The sequence below is a fragment of the Odontomachus brunneus genome, unplaced genomic scaffold (assembly GCF_010583005.1).
Source record: "Odontomachus brunneus isolate Ranch 3 - 2012 unplaced genomic scaffold, Obru_v1 Obru_scaffold_052, whole genome shotgun sequence".
NCBI classification, from domain to species: domain Eukaryota; kingdom Metazoa; phylum Arthropoda; class Insecta; order Hymenoptera; family Formicidae; genus Odontomachus; species Odontomachus brunneus.
The window spans coordinates 1,341,575-1,368,287 of NW_022639502.1; the positions used below are offsets into that span (position 1 = coordinate 1,341,575).

Consider the following 26,713-nt stretch of genomic DNA (forward strand, 5'->3'; position numbering starts at 1 on the left):
TATGTGTGTGTGTGTGTGTGTGTGTGTGTGTGTGTGTGTGTGTGTGTGTGTGTGTGTGTGTGTGTGTGTGTGTGTGTGTGTGTGTAAATGAGAAATTTTTTTTAGTATACAATCTATATTATGTTTATGCAGAAAATGCCAATATAATTTCTAAATTCGTGATTGTACTCGTATACAATGTAGTTTTAGATTTCCCAAAAAATTTGTATCTAATTTTTGTAATAACTTTTTCTTCTATTTATTTCTCTTTTACATAAAAAAAGTGTTTGCTCAAGTATTGTGATATTTTGCAAAGATAAAAATATCACACAGTGTTAATATTAGAACAAACGATCTATTGTTGGAACTATTTACCGTTACAAGGAGATCCTGTAATAAATAGTAATAAAGGTAACATGGTGTCACGACAGGATTCCAATTTTCTGCCACTACTATTTCCCACTCCTCCTGTCCCATTCTTGTGAATTACCGAATGTGCTGACTCCGTGCTGAAAGTCTCCGCTAAATTTCATTTCCTTTATTTTTCCTTTTGCAGTCCAATATGAAGATGACACACTAGTAGTGTCGTCATTACTTTACAACATTTTATAAGTGTCTTCTAGGGCAGTTTGTCCGAATTGTTTTTGTTGCTTATTCATTGCGATATTCGCGAATGTTAATTATATACGGTTGCGTGCAACAAGTATCTTGTACAATCTAGAGAAAGAGAGAGAGAGAGAAAAATCATTTATTTCTTTCATTATTTAACAATGACAGACAAAAGGTAGATAACACACGCGTCGTAAAGTTTTTTAATAACATACTTATTTTTTATTTAGTTTGTGCAGCGAACATTTTGCAATCATTTGTTACTTCTTTTATCTCTTGAATTTACGAACGTAACGAAAGATAACATGTGCATCGACTTTAAAATTCAAAAGCATAATTCATTTTATTTACAAAATAAAATTAAATGTACGTGTGATATCTCTGACACGTTTGCTCTCGTATAACACGTATGTGTTAACAAAGTCCGCTTGATCGTTATGTCAAGTGGTGGACGTCAAAGTGTCACATTTTTTTGTGCGAGAGTGTATCGTTGCATCATAATACGTGTAATTGCAATACTTATTAGATAAAAATAATTTCATGGGGTATGTATTATTCATCTTTATTTATTATATAAGGAAATGTGTATAAACGTTATTGATATAAAACATTTCGGTACGTTTCATCATCGGGGGCGTAGCTCAGATGGTAGAGCGCTCGCTTAGCATGCGAGAGGTACCGGGATCGATACCCGGCGCCTCCACAATTTTTATTTTTTTTTGCTTTATAAATTATACAAGGAACATACACCTAATTATAAATTTAAAATATATAAAAAACTAAAGAAATTCGTATATCTTCGCGGAAAAACAGAAATTCGATCTTACTTTTTTGTCATTTCTTGCTTTATAAATTACACAAGTGCGCAACATACACCTATTTATAAAATTAAGATATATAAACAACTAAAGAAATCCGTATATTTTTACAAAAAACAGGAAGTCGTTCGAAATTTTTGCTTTTCGATTAAATTTTTTCGAAAAAATTTCTCATTTTATATATATATATATATGTATATATAAAATAATACTAATATAAACTAATAATATTAACTAATATATATATATATATATATATATATATATATATATATATATAATTATTACTAACAATTAAATTATTACTATTTGTAATATATACATAATATATTATATTAACATTATATTACATAATATATTATATATACATAAATTATTACTATTTGTAATATATACATTTTTGCAGCAATTTACACAAAATTAAATGTTCTCTTAGAGTTTCTCTCATCAATTTTGTTTAATTTCGATATTTGAATACTTTATTTTGTTATTGCGATATTCTATTGACGATCAATTGTTTCGTAAGATTTTTTTTATATCAATGTAACAGAATTTGAAGTATACTGATACTGCTAAACCATTGTTTAAAACACTAATTTAAAATAAAAACAATGTTTAAAACGATATTTTAGAGAGAGAAAGTCTTAATTACAAGTTAAAATATATCAAAATGTGTATGGGATTGATATACTTTCTAGTAGAAAGTAATTGCAACACTGGCGCCGTGGCTTAGTTGGTTAAAGCGCCTGTCTAGTAAACAGGAGATCGAGGGTTCGAATCCCTCCGGGGCCTCGGTCCGCGCTGTCAGAGTGCGGTTTGTTTTTTTTTTTAGATTTTATGTATAATTACAGCGTTTAAAATAATTATGCGTATTTTATTTATACTTCAAAAAGCCAAAGAAAGCATAAAATAACAAATACACAACTGTACGCTGGAATGCTTAAGGATGCTTATTAGTTAATCGATAAGAGGACAAAAAATATATTAGCAACATTATTTAATATGCTCTAAAGTGAGCCATAAATAAAGAATAAAAAAATAATTTTAATTTATTTCGAATGATGAGATATTGCTATTAAGGTAAAAACATCAATACTCTGACATGTACCTAATTCTGGACACTTTTTGTTCTAGTTTCTAGATATAAATATTTAAACTTTCAACATAAAATATATGTACAAGTATCGAGTATATAAAAATATTTTATGTTGAAAATTTAAATATTCGTATTTAAAGACTAACAATAACAATGTTCAAGATTAGGTATGTGTACAAAAATTAATATCTTTACCTCACATTATTACAAATTAAATGTGTGAAGTAAACTGACTAAAATAGTAACAAACAGCATAAGAAAAAGATTGATCGTGACAATCACTTTATCCATTGCCACACTTTAAATGCATGACGTAAGTTATCGCGTAATTCATCTACGTAAATTATCTATATAACTGAAACACAATACAAATATGATCGTAAATAGTAATCAATTTATTTAATTTTTTTATTTAAATATATTTATCAATAGAATTAAAAATAGAATAGAAAAGTAAAGAAAACACCAAGTTCTTCTTTTTTTTCTTGTAAATAACCTAGTATTTCAATTCCATTAGTCAATAAAGAATAAAAAACTCCAAATTATAAAATAACTTTTTAATAAAAATATAAATTTAACAAAAATTATAAAATTCTAGCGAAAAACATATTATAAAAACATAACTAAAAATAAATCAGTAAATAAATTCGTGCATTATTGTGAACAACAGGAACCGTTCTTAATTTAATTTAAGTTAATGAAATCGTTCTTATCTTAATTTAAGATACGTAATTGAAATTTATTGTTTTTCTTTTTTTCTCATTAAGTAGCTAATCACTATTTAATTACTATATTATTTGCGATCACTGAATCGTTACGAAAGGCTATAGATTATTTAGATGGGAAATTAAGAGATAACACCTATGTAACCGGTTGAAAATTAGATCTATTTTTGGGAATTTTTTTTTATTTACTGAATCGTGTTATTAAAAAATGAGCTTTATTAGTCATGTCAAAAAGTACAAAAATAATTTTTTCATTATTAAATTTTACAAAATGGTGATTTTGTAAATAGTTAAATAGTTTGATAACTTTATTAGGCATATCAAAAAGTACAAAAAATAATTTTTTCATAATTAAATTTTACAAAATGGTGAATCTGCAGCAGCGTGAAGGAGACAGTCGATTTGGCAAGGTGTCCGCGGCTAGCAGCATAAATACCGTAATTTTTGGTCTAGAACAAAAAACTAATTTTTTTATTTTTTTTACTCCAATATCTAGAGAAATATATTTTTGGAAATATTGATTTTTTACATAATGGTGGAGTTTAAAAGAAAAAATTCCATTTTTTTCACAAAAAATGAGCTGTAACTAAAAAATTTGTAACTTATAAAGAAAATCCTATGTATTGCTCTAGAAAATTTAATTTTATAAATAATGTTAAAATTTAAAGTAAACTGGTTAAAAATTATTTTAAAAACAAACTTTCAACATACCGTTTTCAAAAGCATTGTAAAAAATAATTTAAAAAATAATTTAAAAATAATTTCTCTCTGTCTCAACACATGTTATTTACGTGCGTCGTAAAATGTAATATGTAATCTCCTTGATAGTAAAATGAATCTAATATCTTTTGTCGTAAAATAAAACTAAATTATAAATAAGGCAGAAGCAGGCAGTAAAGGAAAGACATATATAAGAAAAATAAAAGATTAGATCTTATTATACAAATGACGTAAAAGAAGTGTCTTTGGTGACCAAGCATAAGAAAGCATTTGGTTTTTTTTTCATTAAAAAAGCTAGTCAATTATAAAACTGGTAGCTAATTATAAAAATGTTGTCTTGAGAAAAACACGTTTAAAGTTTTGAATGTTAATATTTTTAGATTAATAATTGAAATTTTTTACTTTTAGTGAATTTACTTTTAGTCTGTGATCCCAGGACCATAAAGTTGTCCTTCAGCAGTAAGATTTTCATCCTCCTCGTCTTTTCTCGCTTTCAAGCTCGAGCGAGCCTCTTTTGCCGCATCGCTGAATGATCAGAAAGCTTGAGACAAGTTTTAAGTAACGGCTATTAACACAGACCTTAGAAATTCATTTTGCGTTTATATATTTTGTTGCGTTTGTACAAAGTGTATATCAATTCTTTTAATCTATAAACTTACAGTGTTTCACATTTTTCATCTGTTACTGAATTCTATAACGGATAACAATCGGATTTTACATACCTGAATGTATCAAACAATACATAATAAGGTAATTTCGTTTATTTAACAAATCCAATTTCGGTTCTATGTGGACTTTTTTCAATAAAAAAAAAACCAAATGCTTTCTTATGCTTAGTCACCGACACTTCTTTTACGTCATTTGTATAATAAGACTTAATCTTTTATTTTTCTTATGTCTTTCTTTTACTGCCTGTTTCTACCTTATTTATAATTTAGTTTTATTTTACGACAAAAGATATTAGATTCGCTTTACTATCAAGGAGATTACATATTACATTTTACGACACACGTCGTAAATGACATGTGTTGAAGCAGAGAGAAATTATTTTTAAATTATTTTTTTAATTATTTTTTAAATTATTTTTTACAATATTTTTAAAAACGGTATGTTAAAAGTTTGTTTTACATAATAGCTAACCGCGTAATGTATTTGCAACATAGAACATTTTTACATTTATATTACTATCTGTATAAGTTGAAATTAGTCTGTAGATAATTTGTAGCCATATTGTTGTATAATTTATAACGCTTAAAATTCTACTTAAATGTTTAGAATGTAAGACTAGACTTCATTTTGTCATAAATTTAAATATCGATTTAGGATATGTTTTGTTGAAAGTGTGAAAATTTCGATAGAAACTAGTAACGTCGCGAGATTGTATGGTATGAACATAATTATACTCATGCCTGTCATTATATATTGTTTTTTACCATTTTTTATCGCGTCGTTTGATACATTCAGATATATACGATCCGTGGACCGTTATCCGTTATGGAATTCAGTAACAGATGAAAAATTTTAAACACTTAATGCAAGTTTATAGATTAAAAGAATTGATATACACTTTGCACAAACACAACAAAATACACAATCGCAAAATGAATTTTTAAGGTCTGTATTAATAACCATTACTTGAAACTTGTCTCAAACGAAACATTTAGATTAGAATTTAGAGTTAAATGTGAGTTTTTCGGTTTAATTGTAATTATAAATATAATAACACGAGAACCGTACAATTCAAATAAAAATACTCTGATACAACTTGAAATTTATACCTGAATATATTTCACGTAAGACAAATTTCAAATAAAAACTATTACTATAGCCTTGAGACAAGAAGAAAATATATACGCGGCGTATTTACAATTGCATATCGCGTTTTTTAAAGTTTCGTGTTCCAAGTCAATTCAGTGAATTTATTACAAGACCGTTCATGCTTGTCGCGGTTAAAGTTCTAAAAAAATATGACCGTGAACAAAGTGATTGTCACGGACAATCTTTTACGAAAGAAGATGGAAGGCCATTTTAACATTCATACAATCTCAAGATACGTTTCCTTTGATGTCTGCAAGAAAATCATAGATATTTGCGGCGTCACGTAAAGATTATTTTCTTGTGATTGTGTCCCTTTTTTTCCTTAGATGTCTCTTTAACCGTTGACTATCTGTTCTCTATAAGCTTAATATAAGCTTAATTTTTATTGTTCTGATATTTACATTTTAATTTTTAATTATGTATCATTCCTCCGTACTCAGTTTAGGGCAATAAAAAAATTTCAAATAATTTTCCTGACGGTTCAGTGGGATATATTTACTACATAGAAAATCTATAATAAATCTAGAAGTGACACGACGATATACCATATTCTACGACTTTCTATTTTCACTTTGTATTTTATTTCGAACATAATTTTTAATTTCTCAAGAATTTATCAAGCTACGCGCTTTTCTCGATAACGCGTAATATCTCAATTTTGGTTGGAATTTAAGGAGCGCGTAATGAGCATAAATTTGTACGGTATAAAATGTTAGCTACGGTATAAAAGCAGATAACCGAACAGATAAGTCGTAAACATGAATAATAATGACAGTATTATAGTTTGCGAGCATCGCAACAATTATGAGCTTTTTACAATAAGCCATTAGTCGTAACACAACACATAACACATAAGAAAATCTACCAATTACAATCCTTCAGAATAAAGATGAAGAATTCTGATTAATGGATTCTCTTATGTATAACATTTAACGGCTTATTGTCCCATAGAAGACCCATTACAAATATGTTTGCTATGTGTAAACACAGCCGCGAACTGAAAGTCCAGAAAGTAGGTCAGCGTGAAACCGGTTAGATCAATAAAAAATCGGGCTCGTCCGGGATTTGAACCCGGGACCTCTCGCACCCTAAGCGAGAATCATACCCCTAGACCAACGAGCCGTATTGAAAGATTATTACTTTTATAACGAGACGTGCACAACGTGCATAACATACATTTCCACATGAACGGCGAAAGTTTTCTAAAACGTAACACACTAGATTTTCAGAGAGCAATCATCTCATTGGTGACAGTATGTAGCTGGTGCGTAGTTCAAAGATACGTTTTATTAATTCATGCGTGACGACTGATTAAAGTGCTTTTTAACATCGCGAAGTCTGTTTTATCTGTAGAGCTATTATAAATGGAAGAATGGAAACGGAGAATGAACATAATTTCGACAACATTATTATTATTTTAAGATGGAAATGTTATTGCCTGATGCGTAAAATCGTAAATGCTGTAAAAATATTGATTTTACGTCAAAAAATGATCGGTTAATGTGTGTATACGGTATAATAATCTTCATATGTCTGTTAAAAAGTATAGTGATAGAAATTTTTGCTAAAAGAAGAAGGGATATATATCATCATGAAGTATCTTCACGAAATTTTGCTGCCTGATTCGCTTCATAGTTCCACTACGCTATCGTATTAATTTTTTTTGTTTTCATTATGTTACTATTATATTTAACTTTGTTACCGTGACCACGTGGAGTGTCAAGAGGAAAAAAGTTTTCAAGTGGCTCGTTGGTCTAGGGGTATGATTCTCGCTTCGGGTGCGAGAGGTCCCGGGTTCAAATCCCGGACGAGCCCACAGTTCTTATTTTTTACATCTTTACTTTTTATTTGCAATTAATAATACTAAATTGTTTATCTTTACAATGTGATCTGAGAAAATGAGGAGAAGGTTCGCAGCAAGTCGTGAAATTTTTATTTTCGTGGCTTATAACTGTTTATTTTCCTATCGCTATTTTCCAACCAATCATAATTATTATTTACGTTTAACAGATAAAAATTATAATGATATTGTTTTTAATATTTTATTAAAGTTTCCAAAACACTTGCCAATAACTTTCCAAGACACTTTCCAAGATACTTTCATTTACAAATGAAATAATTAGTAATCTTTAAGAGACTAAAAAATGTGGTAATAATGTGATAAAAATCACAAACTCAACCGGACAGAGTTATTATCTCCGGTGAAACTCACGATCATTTTTTTCCTGCTTAAAAACCGATAAATATAATATTTATATATGTTTAACTTAGATAAAATATATTTCCTATATAATTTATATTCAAGGATTAAATATTTATTTAAATATACGTATACGCTTTACTATCTTAAATAATAGATTACATATATGTATTAAATTAAAATAAATTAAAATGACATTTTTTATCTATTTCTGCCATACACCTAAAGTGGGGAATGTCCTACGACTCAGACTATTCGAAGATATATAAAGCAAGAGATTACAAGCAGTTCACAGTAAGACGGAATTCTTTTTACTAGAGTGCTAGAGCTACTCGTATTTTTAGAAAGACATTGAAGTTATTGAGAAAAGCAAGGTACGAAGAAAATCAGTTTGCTACGATATTTTCGTTTTAGAATTTTCATAGGACCTCCCGTGTTTGGATAATTATTACTTGTATATAAAAAAGAACGCACGATAAATTTATTCCGAAATTTATTTTACCGAAATTTTAACTCGAATTTTTTCTTATCAGTTTTTTAATTAAGTCTGTCTGTTGACTAGTGATTTCTTGACAACAAGTTATCACATTATCATTATATGAATTTTTCAAAAAATATCGAGTACATCTATTTATAAAAGTCATTAAACAAAATTATTAAAATATATCTCACTACTGGTCTTAGAAAGCGAATGAACTTATTTGTCAAAGAAAATGATATTAGCAGCTTACAAATAATTCAGTAATCGATAATTGAAGAAAACACGGAGAAAGAGAGAGAGAGAGAAAGTGAAAAGCAAAGACAGGAAGAGAGAGAAAGTGGAAAATGTCGATTACGCGCATGTAGCTGCTAATTGAAGTGTAGGTAACCGACAATTTTGGGGTACGAATGATCGTGTGGATGTAAAATGTTCCTTTAATTTTCTTAAATACTTAATTTCCGACGAGATAGGTCGAAACTGTGTCGTGTAGCGGCATGTTCCTTCGCAATATTTAAAATCGTATTTCGATCGTATTTCGATGTCGACATACAAGATAACTTATTCAATTTCTTCTCTGTACCCATACAAATAGTTTCTTGAGAGTAAGGCAACGATCTCTCACTTTCTAATTTTCACGATATTTTAACAGAAACGAAAACACGTGTTCACAGTAGTCATACATTATATAAAAGAGATCGCGGTAATCTTTAAACCAGCTTGAAGTGTTCAAATCCCTGAAGTCATCTAAAGTTGTACCTTATATCATATACAAAGTTTCGATCACGGTTCGCGTTTATATTTAGACTTTTTAGCGGTCTAAAGGTTAATAAAGAGTCTCAAAGCTTTGGAAAATATTTAAAAAGGAGAACGTCGAAATTCGTAATGAGTAATTGCGCAGTGTAGATTCGTTGAACCGAGTGATAGTTTTTCTACTACAGCCAAAGAATCCAACAATCGTGTGATAGCCACGATAATCACGAAAATGACATGATGTCTCGTGCAACAATGCGTCAATTAACAAGCCGCGGTATTTTTCCCATAAGAAGTAATAGCGGCTAGTCGTCAGCTGATTACAAGAGGCGGCTTCGCCGGCCAATCATTCTCAACATTAGAAAAGAATAAACGTCGTTTCCGGTACAGACCAATATTTCATGTGATTGCGGAGAAAGCAAGTGAAAGTTTTCTGTGTGACAGACAGTATTTAACTTTATGCGATGGTATCCACCCGAAAACACTTGCCTTATAATCGTCGGCCGGTCTGCACGTAGCACGTGCAATCGCGCAGCAAATTTCGATAGTTGGATTTCGAGTCTCACATGTCAAACAGTGCTCTTTATAAAAGTGACAGTAATATACGAGTCACCGATTTGAACGAAAAATCGCGACGACAACGACATTTGTACGAAAGTAGTGCTTTTAAAATGACATTCTCGTTGTCCTCATTGTAAGATACATTTTGTGAAAATCGAGAAATCTCGCGACGCGAATTGTGATTGTACTTGGTATGTTTTATTGTCAATCGTGCTTGAGAATTATTTTCGACAGTATGTTAATTATTACTTACTTGTTATCAAGAACTTTCGTAATGTTACTGTTACTATTTTTCCAAAAACAAGATCTGTTGCTTTCTAAAAACAGTGATCGGTTGTTCTAATAATTTCCTGACGATCGTCGAACGAAATCCCGGAATTTCTTGATGCTATAATAACTAGTAATTTAATATTATAATTTCTACGTGGAGAAAAGCTATAAATATCACACATTGTTCTCACGGCAGACTGCAGGAAGCTATAAAATTATGATAATTATTATCAGCAAGAAAGGAAGTGTTGAAGTGACTTAGATGTTCAAGGTCTTAAAGCTATTTCGCGTAAATGACAATAAGCGTGAAGTTTTCAGTCAAGGTTAAACCACTTTGGTAGTAATCGTAAAATTTATCTTTTACTACCTCATAGCGGTATTCCACGATATACAGTTATATTGTTATTAGATTTGGTTTCCGGGTTTGAGCCGCGTGGATTTTTCTTTGTCTGATTCCAACAACAGGAATCAAATAGGAATCAGAAGAATCCACGCGGCTTAAACCCGGAAACCAAATCTAATATTCGTGGACACTGCGAAAGCCTCAAATATTAAATATACAGTTATATTGTTATATTAGATTGTTCGCGAGAAACCATATACTTTCCTCAAACTCACACAATCGTAATCGACTTATTCTCTATCCGAAATAATAGAACAATTCCGTTCATCTTTTCTCCGCTCCGCTGTCAGACGAGTCTCAACTTAAATTGATTTTTTATTACCAATTCCCTGTTACAGCTGCTGTGAGTGTGATTCTATAATTTGGAACATCGGACTATAAATATGGACACATCGGAATTCGTGGAATTCGCCAAGACGGTTATTGACTTCGTCGTGGATTATACTAACAATTTGAGAGACCGAGATGTTCTGCCCAGTGTGGAACCAGGCTATCTCAGCAAACTGTTACCAGAAGAGGCGCCGCATAGAGCGGAAAAGTGGCAGGAAGTGCTCAAAGATGTGAAGCAATATATTGTACCGGGAGTAAGTTTTCATCTTACTTTTTACTTTTAAAAGGAAAATCTCTATGATATAAAACTCGTATATAATTGATATAATTTTTTCTTTAACGCATCGCTTGTTCTCACGAGAGTCGCGTTTTCCCGTCATATATTAATGCTGACGATAATCGCAGATGACACATTGGAACTCGCCGAATTTCTATGCATTTTATCCAACCGGTAATTCTTATCCCTCGCTGGTGGGCGAAATCTTAAGCAACATGTTCGGCTGCGTGGGTTTTTCGTGGATAACGTCTCCTGCTTGCACCGAGCTCGAGATGATCGCCTGCAATTGGCTCGGCAAAATGTTGGGTCTACCTAGTGAGTTTTTACGTCACAACGATGGACAAGGTGGTGGAGTCATACAGGTAATTATTGTTCAAAGAATTAGATCAGTAATTATCGTTGCTTTATTATTGATCCGTAAAATCGCACAATAGAACTGATGAAAACGGATTCTCTCTCTCCGCGTCTTTTTCTTTCTCACAAATACATGATATCTCGTTGACTCTTCCAAATTTGAAATGTAATTTCAATTTTTTACCAATTAAGGTAAATTTTATTTAAAAAAAAAGAGAAAAAATCAACGGGCTCGTCCGGGATTTGAACCCGGGACCTCTCGCACCCTAAGCGAGAATCATACCCCTAGACCAACGAGCCGTTATATCCATGAATCGATAAACCACAAGCTGAGATTTATTTCTGTATTATTTATAAATTTTACGATGCAATCTATTCAATTCCTTGAAATAAAAATTCGCGATATTTCTGTAACTGAATATAGGAAAGATTATATTCTCGAGTGTGATAAACGTCAGTCTCAATATACACGTTACAAACGATCATATAATGACGCGTTCACACACATCATAAGAATGTGTGTGAATTTTATAAACCTAATCATTTCGTATTGATCCTGTCATTATCAGGGATCCGCCAGTGAATCTACCTTTCTGTGTCTACTGGCCGCGAAAGATTATATGACGCGTCATATGAAAACTCTTTACCCGGACATGGATGAGCATCTCATTAAATCCAAGCTAGTCGCATATACTTCTGGTTAGTATCGTCTAACCTTTTAGAGCCCATTGTTCCAATTTCTTGGTAAGGTACCTAACAACTAAATTATGTGTTTGTCTCAGTTCAATTTGAAGAAAATACGAAGATAGGTACATGATTTAACTGTCAGGTAAATTATCAAGAGATTGGAATAATCAGCTGTTAGTCATAGTTTCTTCACTATCTCTCCAGTCAATCGACGGGATATTTTTCGTTCTATTTATTTTACAGATCAGTCAAACAGTTCGGTAGAGAAGGCAGGGGTTTTAGGATCGGTGTCAATGAGGCTGTTACCAGTGGATGATAAGTGCTCTCTGCGCGGAGAAATCTTAAAGAAAGCGATAAAGGAGGATGTGGAGAAAGGTTTCATTCCGTTTTACGTCGTCGCAACTTTAGGAACAACCGGTACGTGCGCCTTTGACAATCTCGACGAAATAGGACCTATTTGTAAGCAGTATGATATATGGCTACACATCGACGCCGCTTACGCAGGTTGGTGTAAATACGTTATGTTCTACATTCAATTTTTGAATAAGTAATTACTTTCCGCGTGGCATATCGTTATTGAAATATTACTATTGAAACTGGCGGGAAGAGAGATAAGTTTTTCTTTACTATATACAATTATATTGCAATAATTATAATTACACTTTTATTAATTTTCTTGATTGAATATTTTACGAGCTTGAAATTTATTATTATTGTTAATCATGACTGTTATTTTATTTTCTTTAATGCATTAAAGACATCTGAAGAATGTTTATAAAAGATAGAACGTCTTTTGGATGCCTTTTAGACATTTTTTTAGAAGTTTGTGCTTTTGCCTGGCTAAATAATAATATACTTTTTATATTACTTGAAAATATAATTAATAATAATGAGAATTAACTAATAATAGTTAATAAATACCAAATTATAGTAATTAACACATTAAGCGCCGTGTCGGTCACGGGTGACCGACGATGGACTTTTCGTTCAGACTACGTCGGTCATTAGTGACCGACGATATAAACTTGATTGTATCGTTCGGCGTAAACCAAAAGATAAATGAAATGGACTCGGCGCATAAAATGTTAATATACTCTCTCATATTCGTCATAAATATCGCAACAAAATTCATCACTCTCGTCAATTCCACTCATTCAGCTGCCGCGTTCGTCTGTCCCGAATATCGTTACTTGATGTCTGGAGTTGAGTATGCGGATTCCTTCAACATGAATGCGCATAAATGGTTGCTGGTGAATTTCGATGCCTCGATATTGTGGTACGTATATTGGTCTTACATAAGAAAGTAATTTGCATGTGTTGCACAATCAAAAAAGTCAATTACACTTTAAAATCCTCTTTCGTAACAAATATAAATATTCAACGCACGAACAATCTATATATATACAACAAACATGTAATCGTCAAGTCAAGATAATCATGTATTATGTAGTCAAAAAGCCAAAAGTCAAGAATATAGGATTAAAAGGTAAGAGGAATAATTTTTGTGCGCTACTACTCACATGTTGGCTCTACTGACCTCACTTTTATTAATTTTCTTGATTGAATATCTTACGAGCCTTAAATTCATTGTTATTGTTAATCACGACTGTCATTTTATTTTCTTTAATACATTAATAAATATGTGTGTGTACTGTAAAAAAGAAACCAAATAAAAAATAAACCAGTACTTACAGCCATTCCTTGCAGGGTGAAGGATTCGAGACGACTCGTGCAAGCGTTTAATATTAATAGGATATATTTGCCTTTAGAGAAGGATGTCGTACCTGATTATAGAGTAAGATTTTATTGCTTGTTGATATTCTTTTCTTAAAAAAGCTTCGTTTATTTATACAGTGTAATTTAAGTATCCTTCACTTCTATGATTCTCCGTGACACAGCACTGGCAAATTCCTCTGGGTCGGCGTTTCCGTTCGTTAAAATTGTGGTTCGTCATGCGCATATACGGAGTAGAGGGACTTCAGGAGTACATTAAACACGGTATCAAGTTAGCGCGTCTCTTTGAGAGCTATGTGAAATCGGACGATAGATTTGAAATAGTAACCAAGGCTGTCCTGGGTCTCGTTTGTTTTCGAATAAAGGTATATTTTTACATATAAATATTAATTTATCGGTATTAAGTGTAATTAATCAATTATAATGTCAGTTTTTCTCTCTGTACGTTTGATTCGAATCATTCGAATCGCTCTCGATAATTTTGCAACAACGAGATTACATTTTCTTCAGGGTGATAACAGTTTGACCAAGGAGCTCTTAGATCGTCTACAAGCCAGAAAGAAAATCTATCTCATCGCCGCGTCTTATCAAAATAAATTTATCGCCCGATTCGTCGTGGGTAATCAACGTTGTCAGGAGCAAGATATCATGTTCGCCTGGAACGAGATAACCACCCAAACGACAGAAATCTTGCGCGAGAACTCGATTGACAGCTCCATAAAATTAAGGAATGAAATCGGGACGAAAATAGAGATTTTGAATATAGAGACGAAGGATGTCTCACCGAAAATATCATAATCCATTTTTTCCATTTGCATAATTCATAGATCGAATCTATTATATCATCCTCTATTTTCTGTATCGTATATGTAATTCTATTCTTCGTAGATTTTGAAGCTATATGTGAGTAGTACTGTATAGATCTTTTCTATTATACCTTCACGTGAACGTTAATAATAGTATTGTAGATAACATGTAGATAGTGCAGTAGAGACTTTTGTTATAGATTTAGCTACGAGCTACAAATAACAAATTACGAAAAACAGGCAAAGTACGATATTATATAAAAAGATATTATCGTTGATAAGATATTATATAATAAGTTATTATACTACTGTTTATCATTTAAAAAAGGAAAAATCCATAGTAATGTATGTTTTGCTAAAATAAAAGTAAATTATTTTAATAAATATATAGACTTTCTCTCTTTTCCTCTCTCTTCCTCGTATTTTTTAGCACTAAACTTACGAAGGCACAGCTGTCAAAATTCACGCAATAATTTGACAGTCGCAAACGACACACGTGAAGCAAGCCGCATCGCGGCATTAAAAAGGAATGAGAAATTAAATATTTTCTTTCATAACTTTTTTTTTCATAATTCGCCAGTTTTTACAATTTATACTAAAGAAGATGCTCTTTCGGAAATCCAAGATACCAAAGTGCATACTGCAGCGATTTCTCATAAGGTATATATATATATATGCGAAGTAACAGCAACCTATTAAGTATACAAAGTCACACGTATTCTTTCCTAAAGAATACGTCATATCTTCGCGTGTCATTAATTTATATCAGTAAAGCTACGTTCTAATATTTATTTCCAGTACCGAAAATTTATAATATATGTAACGTACACTAGGTTTTTAGTATTGGCAATGAATATTGAAATACAACCTATTTACGTTATCTTCTTGCTGTATCACTAAGCTCTTGTCCACAACCTTATTTTAAGACGTAAGCCGTAAGAAATTGCCCAACCATAGTCGATTTTTAGAAGAATAATCGATTGTAGTTGGTGAATTTCTTACGGTCTTAAAGCAAAGCTGTAGACAAGGACTTATTGCTTGTTATCGAAGTTATTTATTATGCTAGTAAACTAAAACAGAATTTACTTTATTTACTATTTACTTTAAGGTTTGCAACTGATAAATTATGATCGATTGACAAATCGAACTTACAAGTCTAACGTTGTAGATTATTCTCATCAAATAAAGGAGGAGGACTAAATAAAAAGGATGCTGAATGCAAGGAAACGTCGAAACTCGAAACATGTCAATTGGATCCTTGCATGATAGATCCGTGCAAACCAGAACCAGCTGTTGTTATCATCGGCGCTGGCATGGCTGGATTATCAGCAGCACATCGATTGGCTCAATGCGGTTTTCAAAAATTTACAGTCTTAGAGGCGACGGATAGGTATTCGTTCATTACGTGCACCGTAATCTCTCTTGAACAACTGATTTCAAAGTGTATTTTTTTATTTATTTTATATTTATTCATGGATTAATAATTTGCGATATCTTTATGTGAATAGAAGCTTTAAAACACCTAAGGAATCCTACCATGGAAAACGAATAATTTACGCGACCTTGAGATCTTGTTTCACGGGTTGCACGGGCTAAACGACTCGTTTTGAATTTCAGACCGGGTGGTCGAATTCACTCCTGTTGGCTGGGCGACGTGGTGGCGGAGATGGGAGCTACGTGGATCGAGGGTGGCTGCGTGGCGAACCCGGTGTTCACGTTGGCGGCGCAGGAGGGTCTACTGAAATCGCCGCTCTGCCGACGACCAGATCCGAGTCACGGGATCTTCTGCACCAGCGAAGGCAGGGCTATTGATCTGCCGGTCAGCATCACGGCGTACCATACCTTCCGACAGATCGAGCAGCAAGCAGCGGCCCTCTTCACTTTTGGCTGCGGTCGCAAGCACGGTACGTTGCTGAATTTTATGGGCATCAGAATCCAGCAGGAGCTGCACAACTTCCCGGAGGAGCAACGGTACAGTTACCCAGGTCGATTTTACGAGAGATCTCTCAGCAGCGATGTAAGGGTCACCGCCAAAGGCTGGCCGCGAAGTTTGTGAAAGTCAACGAATTTCTTACAGTCCGAGCTTCCCTTTTGCTGCTGTTAACTCAGTTTCTCATCTTTTTTGTTCTTACGAATCATGATTTGTGTACAGTCTGTCAAGTAAGAGCGTGGTCGGGTTAATTTATAAAAAAAATTAGTAAACAAAATTTTCGAATACATATATGCATTGTACTCAATCAGAACAAAGATGCAATTATGTTAATAATGCGTCCAATCACCACCGGCGTCGATAATTGCCTGGCATCTTCGAGGCATGCTTTCGACCAAATTTGCCTATCGAGCCATGTTCCGGTAAATCATCGACATTTTTTTGCCATTGTATCGGTGCACCCACTTCTGTACGAATGTTTTTGACTTTCTCATGTATTTAGCAGCCGCTGATTGCGACATTTTCGGACCTTTCGGGTGAGCGCAAAGGACTACAGCCTCGTAGCGCGACGCGCTACTATTTGACATTCAACGTGTTTCTCTTACAAAAAATCAATTGAATCTTTCTTGGCAGTGCATCAAGGACAAAGTTCCTTTTATCGATTCACGACAGATTTAGGGCGATACTTTTTAGCAATTGTGAATAAGGCCGACCACGCTTTTACTTGACAGACTGTGTATTTACTTTTTACCTTCTTCTTTCTGTTACAGTATCAGAGAAGTACTCTTTTCTTTTTCTTCTATTTTCTTCATAATGTATCTTTGTATAATTCTTTATGTATTTTTGTTATATAATGTTCGACTCTAACGTTTAGCTGTACACTAAGGAACTATCAATCCCAGAGTGGAATAATAAACTCTAAATTTTCTATCTATTCTTCAAGTATATGTTTCCATCGTCTTTCGCCGTCAGCCAGAAGCGAGCATGACTGTTGCATTACTGTGCAGTCACGATTTGAAACTCCTGCGGGAAGATAAGGACAGGTTTATGATTTTGCAGATACGATGCTGCGAGGGTGATGTACGGTTTGACGAATTGTGTGAGGTGCCAATGCGGAGACGATCTCTCACTCGTCTCGGCCGATCAATTCGGCAGCTACATCGAAATCCCCGGCGGCGACATCAGAGTACCGTTGGGCTACGTAGGGGTGTTAGCGCCCTTGCTTCGCGATCTGCCCGATTGTTGCGTTAAGTTAGTAAGAAAAAAATACAAGAAGCGGAAGCAGCCGAATTAACTGTAATAAACTTGTCGAACATTCGGCGATGAAAGGTCTGTCGTTGTATTTTCAGGTACTGCAAACCAGTCGAGTGCATTCGATGGGGAGCAGCAAGTAAAACGCATCCCCAAGCTGTCGTCAAATGCTACGACGGCGATGAATTGCCTGCTGACTACGTTATCGTCACAGTCTCACTTGGCGTCTTGAAACAACAGCACGAGAAATTATTCTGTCCCAATTTATCTGCCGAAAAGGTCGAGGCGATCAACAAACTCGGTTACGGATACGTTAACAAGATCTTCCTAGAATATGCGAGACCCTTTTGGGTCTGGCGAGAGGGTGGCATTAAGCTGGCTTGGTCGGCAGAAGAGCTAGCGGATAGAGACGATTGGGTGAAAGGTTATTTTTCATATTATTAACTAATGAATTAATCAATTTCTGATGTGTGAAGCTAACAAACAGATATAAGCTAACAGACGATTCGTATTTGACTGAGCAGGTGTGACAAACATGGAGGAGTTACCAAGTTCTCAACACGTGCTATGCGCCTGGGTATGCGGTCATGAAGCATTGGATATGGAGTTGTGTTCCGACGAGTTAGTGGTGGAGTCGGTAACGCGGCTTCTTCGTCAATTCACCGGTGATCCCACGTTGCCTTATCCAGCTAACATTCTGAGGAGCAAGTGGTGCATGGATCAATATTTTGCTGGGGCTTACAGTTACATGGCGATAGACAGTACTGTTGGCCACCAATGCGATTTGGCTGCTCCTTTACCAGGTAACTCTGAATTTTTTATGTTCCTTGAAGTCTTGAGCGAGATAAAAAGAATATGTAAAAATATGCACGTACTTTTATAGAACTCTAACAATATCTCTAGTTCCTTATAAAACCGTCACTGAGTGTGACATTAGACTCTAAAAGATTTACTTTTCTAAAATATTTTACAAGGTATCGATTATTCTCACAGAACAATCGACAACTCGAAAAGAAATCAATATTTATCAGTTCAAAAGCAAATATTTGAATAAATACTTGTTTAGTCAACATAGATCCAGACAATTATATATATATATATATATATATATGCAAATTTTTTCTTAGTTTTGAACATAATTTTTAACTTAACACAGTTTGTATTGAAGACGACAATCTTCTTCAGTATCATGCTTAAATTGTAATATATTTTTCCCAGGATCCTGTGATTCTCCTACACTCTTGTTTGCGGGAGAAGCTACTATACCAGGACATCATAGCACGGTGCACGGTGCAAGACTCAGTGGTATCCGTGAGGCTGAGAGAATTATTCAATTGACGAAACGATATGGTTGCCCGCCGAAAAAAGTGCGCTCTAAGTCATAATTTAATGCCAGTTAAATGAAAATATGTCTGTGAAGAGAAAAAAATATGTTACGTGTAATAATGTTGATTATATAGTGATATCTTGTATGGAATTTATATATTGCATTATTTAAAAATAGTTTTCAGATATATTTTATGAAGTTACTAATTTCTTATGATGCTATAAGAAAATCCACTAAATGCCAATATTGAGATTCAGGTCTATTTAGTCGAGACTCAAACCTATTAGGCGTTTTACAAGTTTCCTGATGATACCGCTAAATGGCGCCAGGTAAACTGTTGATTAATTAAATTTTAGTTAATTAATCAAATTTAGTTAATTTTAGCAATGTAATTCGTACGAAGTAATTTAATTTAATTTAATATTATTAAATAAATGACATTGTTGAATAAATGACTTTTCTACCAAAACCGTATTTTTTTTCTTTTCTATCGTCATCTGCGAAAAGAGTAAATTATTATTATAAATTATAATGCCGAATTGCATTATTGGTATTTTATTTTGTGCATAAATTGTGAAACTGCTGAAAGTGACGCAAAGAGAAGGAAATACCGATTTTATTGCATTATCATAATTTATTTCATATAAACATTTGATACAGTTTTTTAAAATTTTATTTGTAGAGCTTATCTTTAGCAATAGTGTTAATAGTAGCTAAATCCTATAGGATATAATATATCAGAGAAAAATGGATGGAGTGATCAAGATTCAAAATTCGGTTTGGCATGGTACTGGTTAATCGACTTCGATACATTTAGAGATATATGAAATAAAATCGATTGCAAATAAGAACACGGAACATAGCTTTCATCATCGTATCGTAGTAGTGAGACAGTAAAAGATTAGTTTTAGCGATTGTAAGAAGGCATCTGCGCGCAAAATTGTCGTGTCCTTTCGATTCGCGGTAGTAGCTCAGCGATGATTCGTCGGCGAGTATACAATTCATAGTTTCTCCATTTGAGAGATCGTGTATTTTTCTTACTCAAGCACCTGTGGTTGCCGGTTCGAGTGCGAGTGTTAAAGCAAATTAGATGTGTTTCCGCATTTGGTTTTCTTAAGTAAAAAACGATTTAGGAATAATAATTCTTGAAAAATGTTCTTCTAACGCGGGAACGCCAAGTTTTTCATTTCTTTTCTTATCGTGTTATGTGCTTAAATGCACTTGACGACTGATCGATTATTCGGAACGTTCCATCGTTAAAACATTTCTATTGTTATCAAAGCATCTTCTCTACGTTCGCAAGTCTCGTGGAATTACAGCTCGCTGTCGAATGAGATACGTTCCGCTCCTTATCTTAGAATAACATTATCATTGCAAGATAGAAAAGGGCAAAACTAATCTCGAACGAGGAGTTCGCGTTCGACAATCGCAAGAACCGGCTCGAATTTTCTCTCTCCGCTTCTTCTTCTTTTGTCTCGCGCAAAATTCGCGTATGTATGTTGTTCGAAGAAACGAACTCCCCCGAGCTTCCTAGACGAGGTCACTCGATTTCAAAATAACGCAGGGTTCCCACACATGTGGAGATTTACGGTAATGACGTGTCCTATGTAAGATTCAATCGCAGTTCGCAGTTCTGCGAGGCGACAAATAATCGCTGGAAAATAAGGTACGTGTTTTCTTCTCTCTTTTTTTTCTTCTTTCGGTCTGTACGGCTTGTAGCTGCTTGAAAATCTGTACCGACTATGATCTTAACGACTATGCACACGTTATCATATAATAAGATACCTTACTTCAAATATACAGTGAATATACATCTATGCTTAGATCGTCAAAATATCCTCGCGATCGCAACTCAACGTACGAAGTGGAGACCGCTGTCGACGAGAGTACGTCTAACATACCGGGAAGTATATAACCGGAAAAGGTATTATCTTGCTTCCTTAATAATTACATTTACATGTTAACGCGCAAGGGAGAACTTATATAGCGATGGACGCAATAAAGATTGTCAATTAAATCAGCTTCACGGCGAGAATATTATCACAATTTAAGCATATCGTTACTAACTCGTATTTTTTTATGTATGGACTAGACTCGATTACTTATAGTAATAATAGTAGCTTCTTATCGTGTAAGGATATTGCAGAGAAACGAGGGTACTCGCAAGCTATAACAGTAAGTCAGAATTATAGATGTACAAGAGTTTGGCTCGAAACGGGCTACTATTCCGTATTCTCAATTTTCTCGTTAACATCCTACTTGTGGCGTACTTGAATCTTCTTTTTCTGTCAATCAAAAGTTTAAGTCCACGGTGTTGTACGTAGAAGATTTCTATAAATTCGAAGGAGTCGAAAGGATCAATTTTTATATATTCAGTCCGTGTGTCGACGGGAACATGAAGAAGACATCGGGAAGACTTTAGCACGCTGAATTTAAATGTCTTTTTTGGCCGTGAAGCAAGTCCATTGACCAGCTGAATTTAAATTAAAATCGGCAATCGAGAAGAATGATCATTTTATTCCAGTGAAATTATTGCAATCTAATTCGCGAGACTGTTATTCCGTAATCTTCTTAAGTTTGACATTTATCCACAATAGCACAATTATGTACGAAAGTACGAGAATACGCTTGTCAGTAACACGTTTCGATGCCATCTTGAGCTGTGTCTTGTTGCAAAGTCAATCAAAGTAGAGTGAGAGTTTAGACAATCGAAGATCGGAATGCAAACACAAATCAGACAAGTCCAAATCTCTCCCACATTGCGAAAGAAAGCCGACGGCGATTAAATGCGGACGACTCGATTCAATTTTATCAGATATTATTCGCTCTACTTCATCAAACAATGACATTCAATGTATCTTCTTTAACCACTGTTTCATATTGGAATATGGTCCTCGCATTGAACGATAAAAATCCTTGATATTACGTATGATATAATATTGGAGTAATTTGTTCGGAGAGACACTTGCCCGTCTGGATTTTGCATCCAACATATCTCGACTATACTAAAAATATAGACACATATCTTGCGTTACATATGAACATACAAAAAAGTATGACGCGTTATTGAGAATGAAGCGCGTAGGAGAAACGGAGTTCGCTTATTATCCTTAACGGAGCGTTATTTCTGTACAACGCGCCTGATACGATCTTACGCATTACAGTTAATAAATAATGATCGATGATTCGAAAAGTGTATATGGAAGAGAATATCTAAATATATATCGCTTTCTTTCTCTCTCTCTCTCCCACTCTCTTTCTCTCTTTCTCTCTATTTTTCTAACTTTACCTTTATACCACTTTGTGATATGCGGTTGCGGATATGTGAAGTTGTTTTTTTAGAAGCGCGTAGAGACAAGACAACTCGTTCTCAACGTTAATCTTAAAATAACTCTCTTTCTCTTTCCTTTGCATTTTTTTCTTTTCTTTGTGCTCGTACGATATCTTCGTTCGCGGATTTTGTCCCTCCCCCTCGTCGAATATGTTTTTTGATGTGAGAATTCTCGGGAATCTCCTCGATTTTGCAAGTGAAAATGCACCTAAAATTATTGGAAGGCCCATCTAGCGTCGCTAAATACGCACGAATTACACGTACACATATAAATAATGTATAAATTAATTAAGTACAAAAATTACAAACTTATTAACAAAATATTGGCAAGACTGGGTTCAGCCGAATGAACGGGCTATCATATCGCTTTTCACCTTTTCACCGCGATTGTTCATTTAATGAGATTCTTACCGCTCGAAAAAGAACTGGAGAAATAACTTGAGAAGTTCAAAACTTCGTATCAATTCCCGCTACAACAACTGATAAGCTTGTAAACTTATTATTTGCCACGAAGTTATGCGTTTGGTTTTGTCAGAGGTAATATAATACACTAATTTAATATAATATTTTGTCATGCTTGAAGTTTTTCAATCGTATTTTCTACGTTAAAGCTACAAGCGCAACTTAAGATTTCAAAATCAATTTTTACTTAGAGTTACAGCAGAATTATACAATCGACGTGTGTAAGCGGGAATTGCGCCTTTTTCCAAATCTTTGCCACATGACAATCCATTAATTATATTGCGAGATATTCTTCAAAAGAAATATATGCAGGAAGCCAAGAGTCGCGCGCAGGAATAGTGAATTTATATTTAAAACCTTGGGGGTAACTGCACTGGAGAGTTTCGATCTTTATAAAAAATCGTGTAAAAAGTGGAGAGTAGTTTTATCGCGAAAGGAAGAGAACTTATTTTACATTTACGCCTTGTCCCGGCGACAGGGATAGCATTAGATCGCTTCACAGTGCGTGTAACTCAGAGGGATCGCTTATACATATACGTATTGGACGTATACATATACGTATTGGAATGTCAATAATGCGTAATTTTTCTCATTTTAATGGTATCGTATCTGCTCGCTTACCAAGTAGTAACAATCACATCGACACTCTTCAAGCGTGTCGCTTCTCGCGCACTTTACGCGTCCCAACAAATAAAAAGAAAACGTATGTCCTCGCAAGATTCGATCTCTCGGAGCGCGTTCGATTTTCGCCTAAAAAGGACCACCGTGGTTTACGTTTCTGCATTAGCAATTCGTATCTCTCTCTCTCTCTCTCTCTCTCTCTCTCTCTCTCTCTCTCTCTCTTTCTCTATACATCGCTCCCGCGCATCTTTCACAATTCCTCGACGAGTTTCCTCTCTCTTGTCGCCGTTCTTCACGCTCAATAAATATTACGATCGTGTACGCCTTCCGAAGAACGTTGTGTTTAAATTACCTAACACATATCACAGAATTCATATTCTCCTTTAGAAAAAGAAACGAAAAGGGAATTACACAGACGTGCAATCGCACGGGAGATACAAAAGCGTTACGCGCGGAATAGAATTATATAAACACATGGACACGTAGTTTGATACAAACTAAAGTCGCGTATGTTGTGCTTTATCAAAGTCCGATCTCGAGACGACGAATTTTGTGCTCGTGGGTATAAAAAATACCGTTCGCTGGTGTTTGGTTCGAAGGAATGTCGTTCATTAATACCGCTCCTGCTTCAGTGTCCGGGCAGTGATCACCGTGTTCTTTTTCAGTTCATCACAGCAGAGTCGAAAATATCTGCATGTTTATGCCACGTTCAAATATTATCAGATCGTAGCACAACAATGCATTGTACAATAACGATTGTTCTTAATTTTATCTTGTTTGAAGCGCACGAGCTTCGTTCTCGTACTTCCAAATGTACTCTTATCAGACTTATAATTTTCATAGTAAAGATTATTCCACATTTAGTAAAATAATATAAATTTAAATGATATATTCTCTAATTTTAAGAACGTAATTTTTTTTTTAAATTAACACGAATAACTGGACCTTTATTTATTTATTTATTTATTTTAATAAATGCCCAGTTTTTGAAACGAAGGATTCACATTAAATCAATCGGACTGTGGTCTACATCTTTTCTAGAGCGCTTATTGCCACTCGTCGAGCAATCGCTGCATCCTACAGTGGGGAACAAATAAAATCGCAAGCCTTGTGATCGCTGCCCCTCACGCGCGCACACACACACACACACATACAAGCTCCACGATCAGTGTACATGCTGACTCAAACTATGAATCCTGAAGAACATCCACTTAATACACGTATCGGTACGGATAAATTAATGCAATGAAAGTTACGTAATAGTAGATTGGTTATTAGCTGCGTAATGTGAGTATGTTACAGTACTATACGAATACTTTTACTTTTTTTTAACCGACATTATCTGTATGGTACAGTGACGCGTCTTGGAATCCGCTTCGGTGAGGACATCCTCTTGGAGATATCTGCAAATGGACACACAGACACATTGAATATATTCAGACGCACGTTAAAACAAATGGAAACATTAAGATCAGTAGGAAATCATTTCTTCAAGTGTCAATCTTATCTAGAGAAGTTTCAAAAGTATCCTTACCTAAGATAAAGAGTAACGCGCGAGTGAATATATATATCTGAAGTATTTTTATCTAAAATAAGTAAAAATGTATAGTAAAGTATTTCTTTTAGTAACTAATTTTAATCTTCATCTTTGGTAAACAGATTTACACACAAACACACGGGATATTTCAACTATCCATTTTCCTCTTGAATCTTTTACTTGAGCTATGAAATTACAACTGCAAAATTTATTTGCTGTGGTCCCCTAATTGTTTTCGAAATAATATAATACTTTTTTACGAAACTATTGAAGTAATGAATCAAATGCATACCTTCTTCACTGATATAGAGCGAGGCCGAGGTGGCGAAGGGACTATTGGTTGAGCAGGGTGTTAGTCACCTCAGAGATGGACAACAGAGGACTCCCGGCGTCCGGTTTGGAATCTGTGGGACAGTTGGGCCCATTCCCGCCGCTGCTGCTGCCGCTGCCGCCGCTGCCGCCGCCGAGGATCCCACTACGTGATGGTGGTGGTGGTGGTGGTGCGGAGGGTGGTACAAGACGTTGCTGTTGCTGGTGCTGTTGTCCGCCCCGGTGCCCATGCCCATGCCTGCTCCCACCCCCGCCGTCCCCGTTCCCGCAGCTGACGGTGGCGTGCTGCAACCAAATGGACGGTCTTCCCGTTATCTTCACGTGTGCTAAATTAAGCTCCTCTTACTCCAGATAGTAACACAGCGCCAAGTAAGCACGGCTAGAACTCTGTTCTCTAATATCGCTGAGGAAGCAAAAGCTTCTTCTTCTTCAGTTGTTCGATTCGTACATCTTATTTATTTTCCAAACGTGCTTCTCTTTTAGAAAAATAGAATTAGATATAGTTTCATAATCATGTAAACGTTATTGTGTCATTTTTACGTAACACTCGTATATATTTTTGAGGTTCTTTAATTGATGATGTTGTTGCTAAACGATTATTTAGAGTTCAAGCCGTATCCATAGAGTTCAACGCTGACAAACTGTAATAATTCTTGTAACAGTGATGGTGAACTTGGTAAATAATTACTAACAAAGTTATGTGTACGATGACATAGAAAATAAACAATCGAACTTTTGATTCGTCATGCATTTTTTTTGATACGACATGTCAAGTGGACGAGTATGTTCGACAATATAGAACTCACAAAAATGAATACAGTTTTGCATATATTCGTAAAAGTGTGTACCCATTTTTACAATTATTAAGCGTGTTAATAATTCAAAAAACTGCGTCCAACTAGTATATGTCGTTTACTAATAAGATGATCGAAATTTTCTAATTCCATAGCTCAATAAGAAACACTTATGTTCCTTGTAGTACACTTGCAGTAGTACACAATCGCGTTTCCTTCAATCTATACGATTGATTTTGCCTTTCAATAGGGAGATGCCTGTGTATGTACGATGAGACTCCAATCATCAACCATTACTGTCACGAACGATCAATTTGTGCACAAACAACATTCCGTATACCGCAAACAGCATTGATTACGTACCGCCATTTGAGTATAAAATGGTCGGAAAAAATATTCCGTCAAAAGTAATTTTATGAATTTATATATATATATATATATATATATATATATATATATATATATATATATATATATATATATATATATATATATATATATATATATATATA

General features: G+C 34.3%; 3 protein-coding genes and 5 non-coding genes across 14 annotated transcripts in view; 5 read left to right on the forward strand and 3 right to left on the reverse strand.

Moving 5' to 3' along the window:
• LOC116845483 (aromatic-L-amino-acid decarboxylase-like) overlaps positions 1 to 15,002 on the forward strand; it is a 52,340-nt gene extending 37,338 nt beyond the window's left edge. Inside the window, exons 1-9 of one of the 5 annotated variants that reach the window (XM_032818224.1) lie at positions 985 to 1,133; positions 10,769 to 11,014; positions 11,166 to 11,399; positions 11,961 to 12,090; positions 12,322 to 12,582; positions 13,237 to 13,354; positions 13,786 to 13,873; positions 13,977 to 14,177; positions 14,323 to 14,610. In XM_032818224.1, coding sequence (XP_032674115.1) covers positions 10,814 to 11,014; positions 11,166 to 11,399; positions 11,961 to 12,090; positions 12,322 to 12,582; positions 13,237 to 13,354; positions 13,786 to 13,873; positions 13,977 to 14,177; positions 14,323 to 14,610 — 1,521 coding nt within the window. In that variant the 5' untranslated portion in view covers positions 985 to 1,133; positions 10,769 to 10,813. Of the gene's footprint in view, positions 1 to 984; positions 1,134 to 8,207; positions 8,340 to 9,683; positions 9,949 to 10,768; positions 11,015 to 11,165; positions 11,400 to 11,960; positions 12,091 to 12,321; positions 12,583 to 13,236; positions 13,355 to 13,785; positions 13,874 to 13,976; positions 14,178 to 14,322 lie in introns of those variants that run through there. The other 4 variants (XM_032818223.1, XM_032818226.1, XM_032818225.1 and 1 more) reach the window with 4 other exon arrangements.
• On the forward strand, positions 1,219 to 1,291 carry Trnaa-agc. Its single transcript has one exon. It is a non-coding gene; the product is annotated as a tRNA-Ala (tRNA).
• On the forward strand, positions 2,125 to 2,198 carry Trnat-agu. Its single transcript has one exon. It is a non-coding gene; the product is annotated as a tRNA-Thr (tRNA).
• On the reverse strand, positions 6,816 to 6,887 carry Trnap-agg. The gene has a single exon. It is a non-coding gene; the product is annotated as a tRNA-Pro (tRNA).
• Trnap-cgg lies at positions 7,509 to 7,580 on the forward strand. Its single transcript has one exon. It is a non-coding gene; the product is annotated as a tRNA-Pro (tRNA).
• Trnap-agg lies at positions 11,620 to 11,691 on the reverse strand. The gene has a single exon. It is a non-coding gene; the product is annotated as a tRNA-Pro (tRNA).
• An 878-nt stretch (positions 15,003 to 15,880) lies between the features above and the next one.
• On the forward strand, positions 15,881 to 19,505 carry LOC116845461 (spermine oxidase-like). The gene is made up of 6 exons (XM_032818180.1): positions 15,881 to 16,008; positions 16,236 to 16,589; positions 17,608 to 17,799; positions 17,898 to 18,223; positions 18,324 to 18,602; positions 19,018 to 19,505. The coding sequence occupies exons 1-6, from the start codon at positions 15,881 to 15,883 to the stop codon at positions 19,182 to 19,184; spliced, it is 1,446 nt and encodes a 481-aa protein (XP_032674071.1). The 3' UTR covers positions 19,185 to 19,505.
• Positions 19,506 to 19,751: 246 nt separating this feature from the next.
• The window catches only part of LOC116845448 (protein single-minded-like), a 245,266-nt gene continuing 238,304 nt past the window's right edge, over positions 19,752 to 26,713 (reverse strand). For 2 of the 3 annotated variants that reach the window (XR_004378247.1, XM_032818153.1), the window contains 2 exons: positions 25,370 to 25,692; positions 19,752 to 24,943 (listed from right to left, as the gene is read on the reverse strand). Coding sequence is in view for 2 of the 3 variants with exons in the window: in XM_032818153.1 (XP_032674044.1) it covers positions 25,411 to 25,692 (282 nt within the window). In the remaining variant the exon portion in view is untranslated. Of the gene's footprint in view, positions 24,944 to 25,369; positions 25,700 to 26,713 lie in introns of all 3 variants that reach the window. The other variant, XM_032818152.1, reaches the window with a different exon arrangement.

Bases quoted from the DNA above. Each gene is read 5' to 3' on its own strand.
- LOC116845461 (XM_032818180.1), top strand. From the start codon at position 15,881: ATGATAGATCCGTGCAAACCAGAACCAGCTGTTGTTATCATCGGCGCT. The intron at 17,800-17,897 runs GTTAGTAAGAAA...TTGTATTTTCAG, and splicing joins CTGCCCGATTGTTGCGTTAA to GTACTGCAAACCAGTCGAGT. The intron at 18,224-18,323 runs GTTATTTTTCAT...TTGACTGAGCAG, and splicing joins TAGAGACGATTGGGTGAAAG to GTGTGACAAACATGGAGGAG.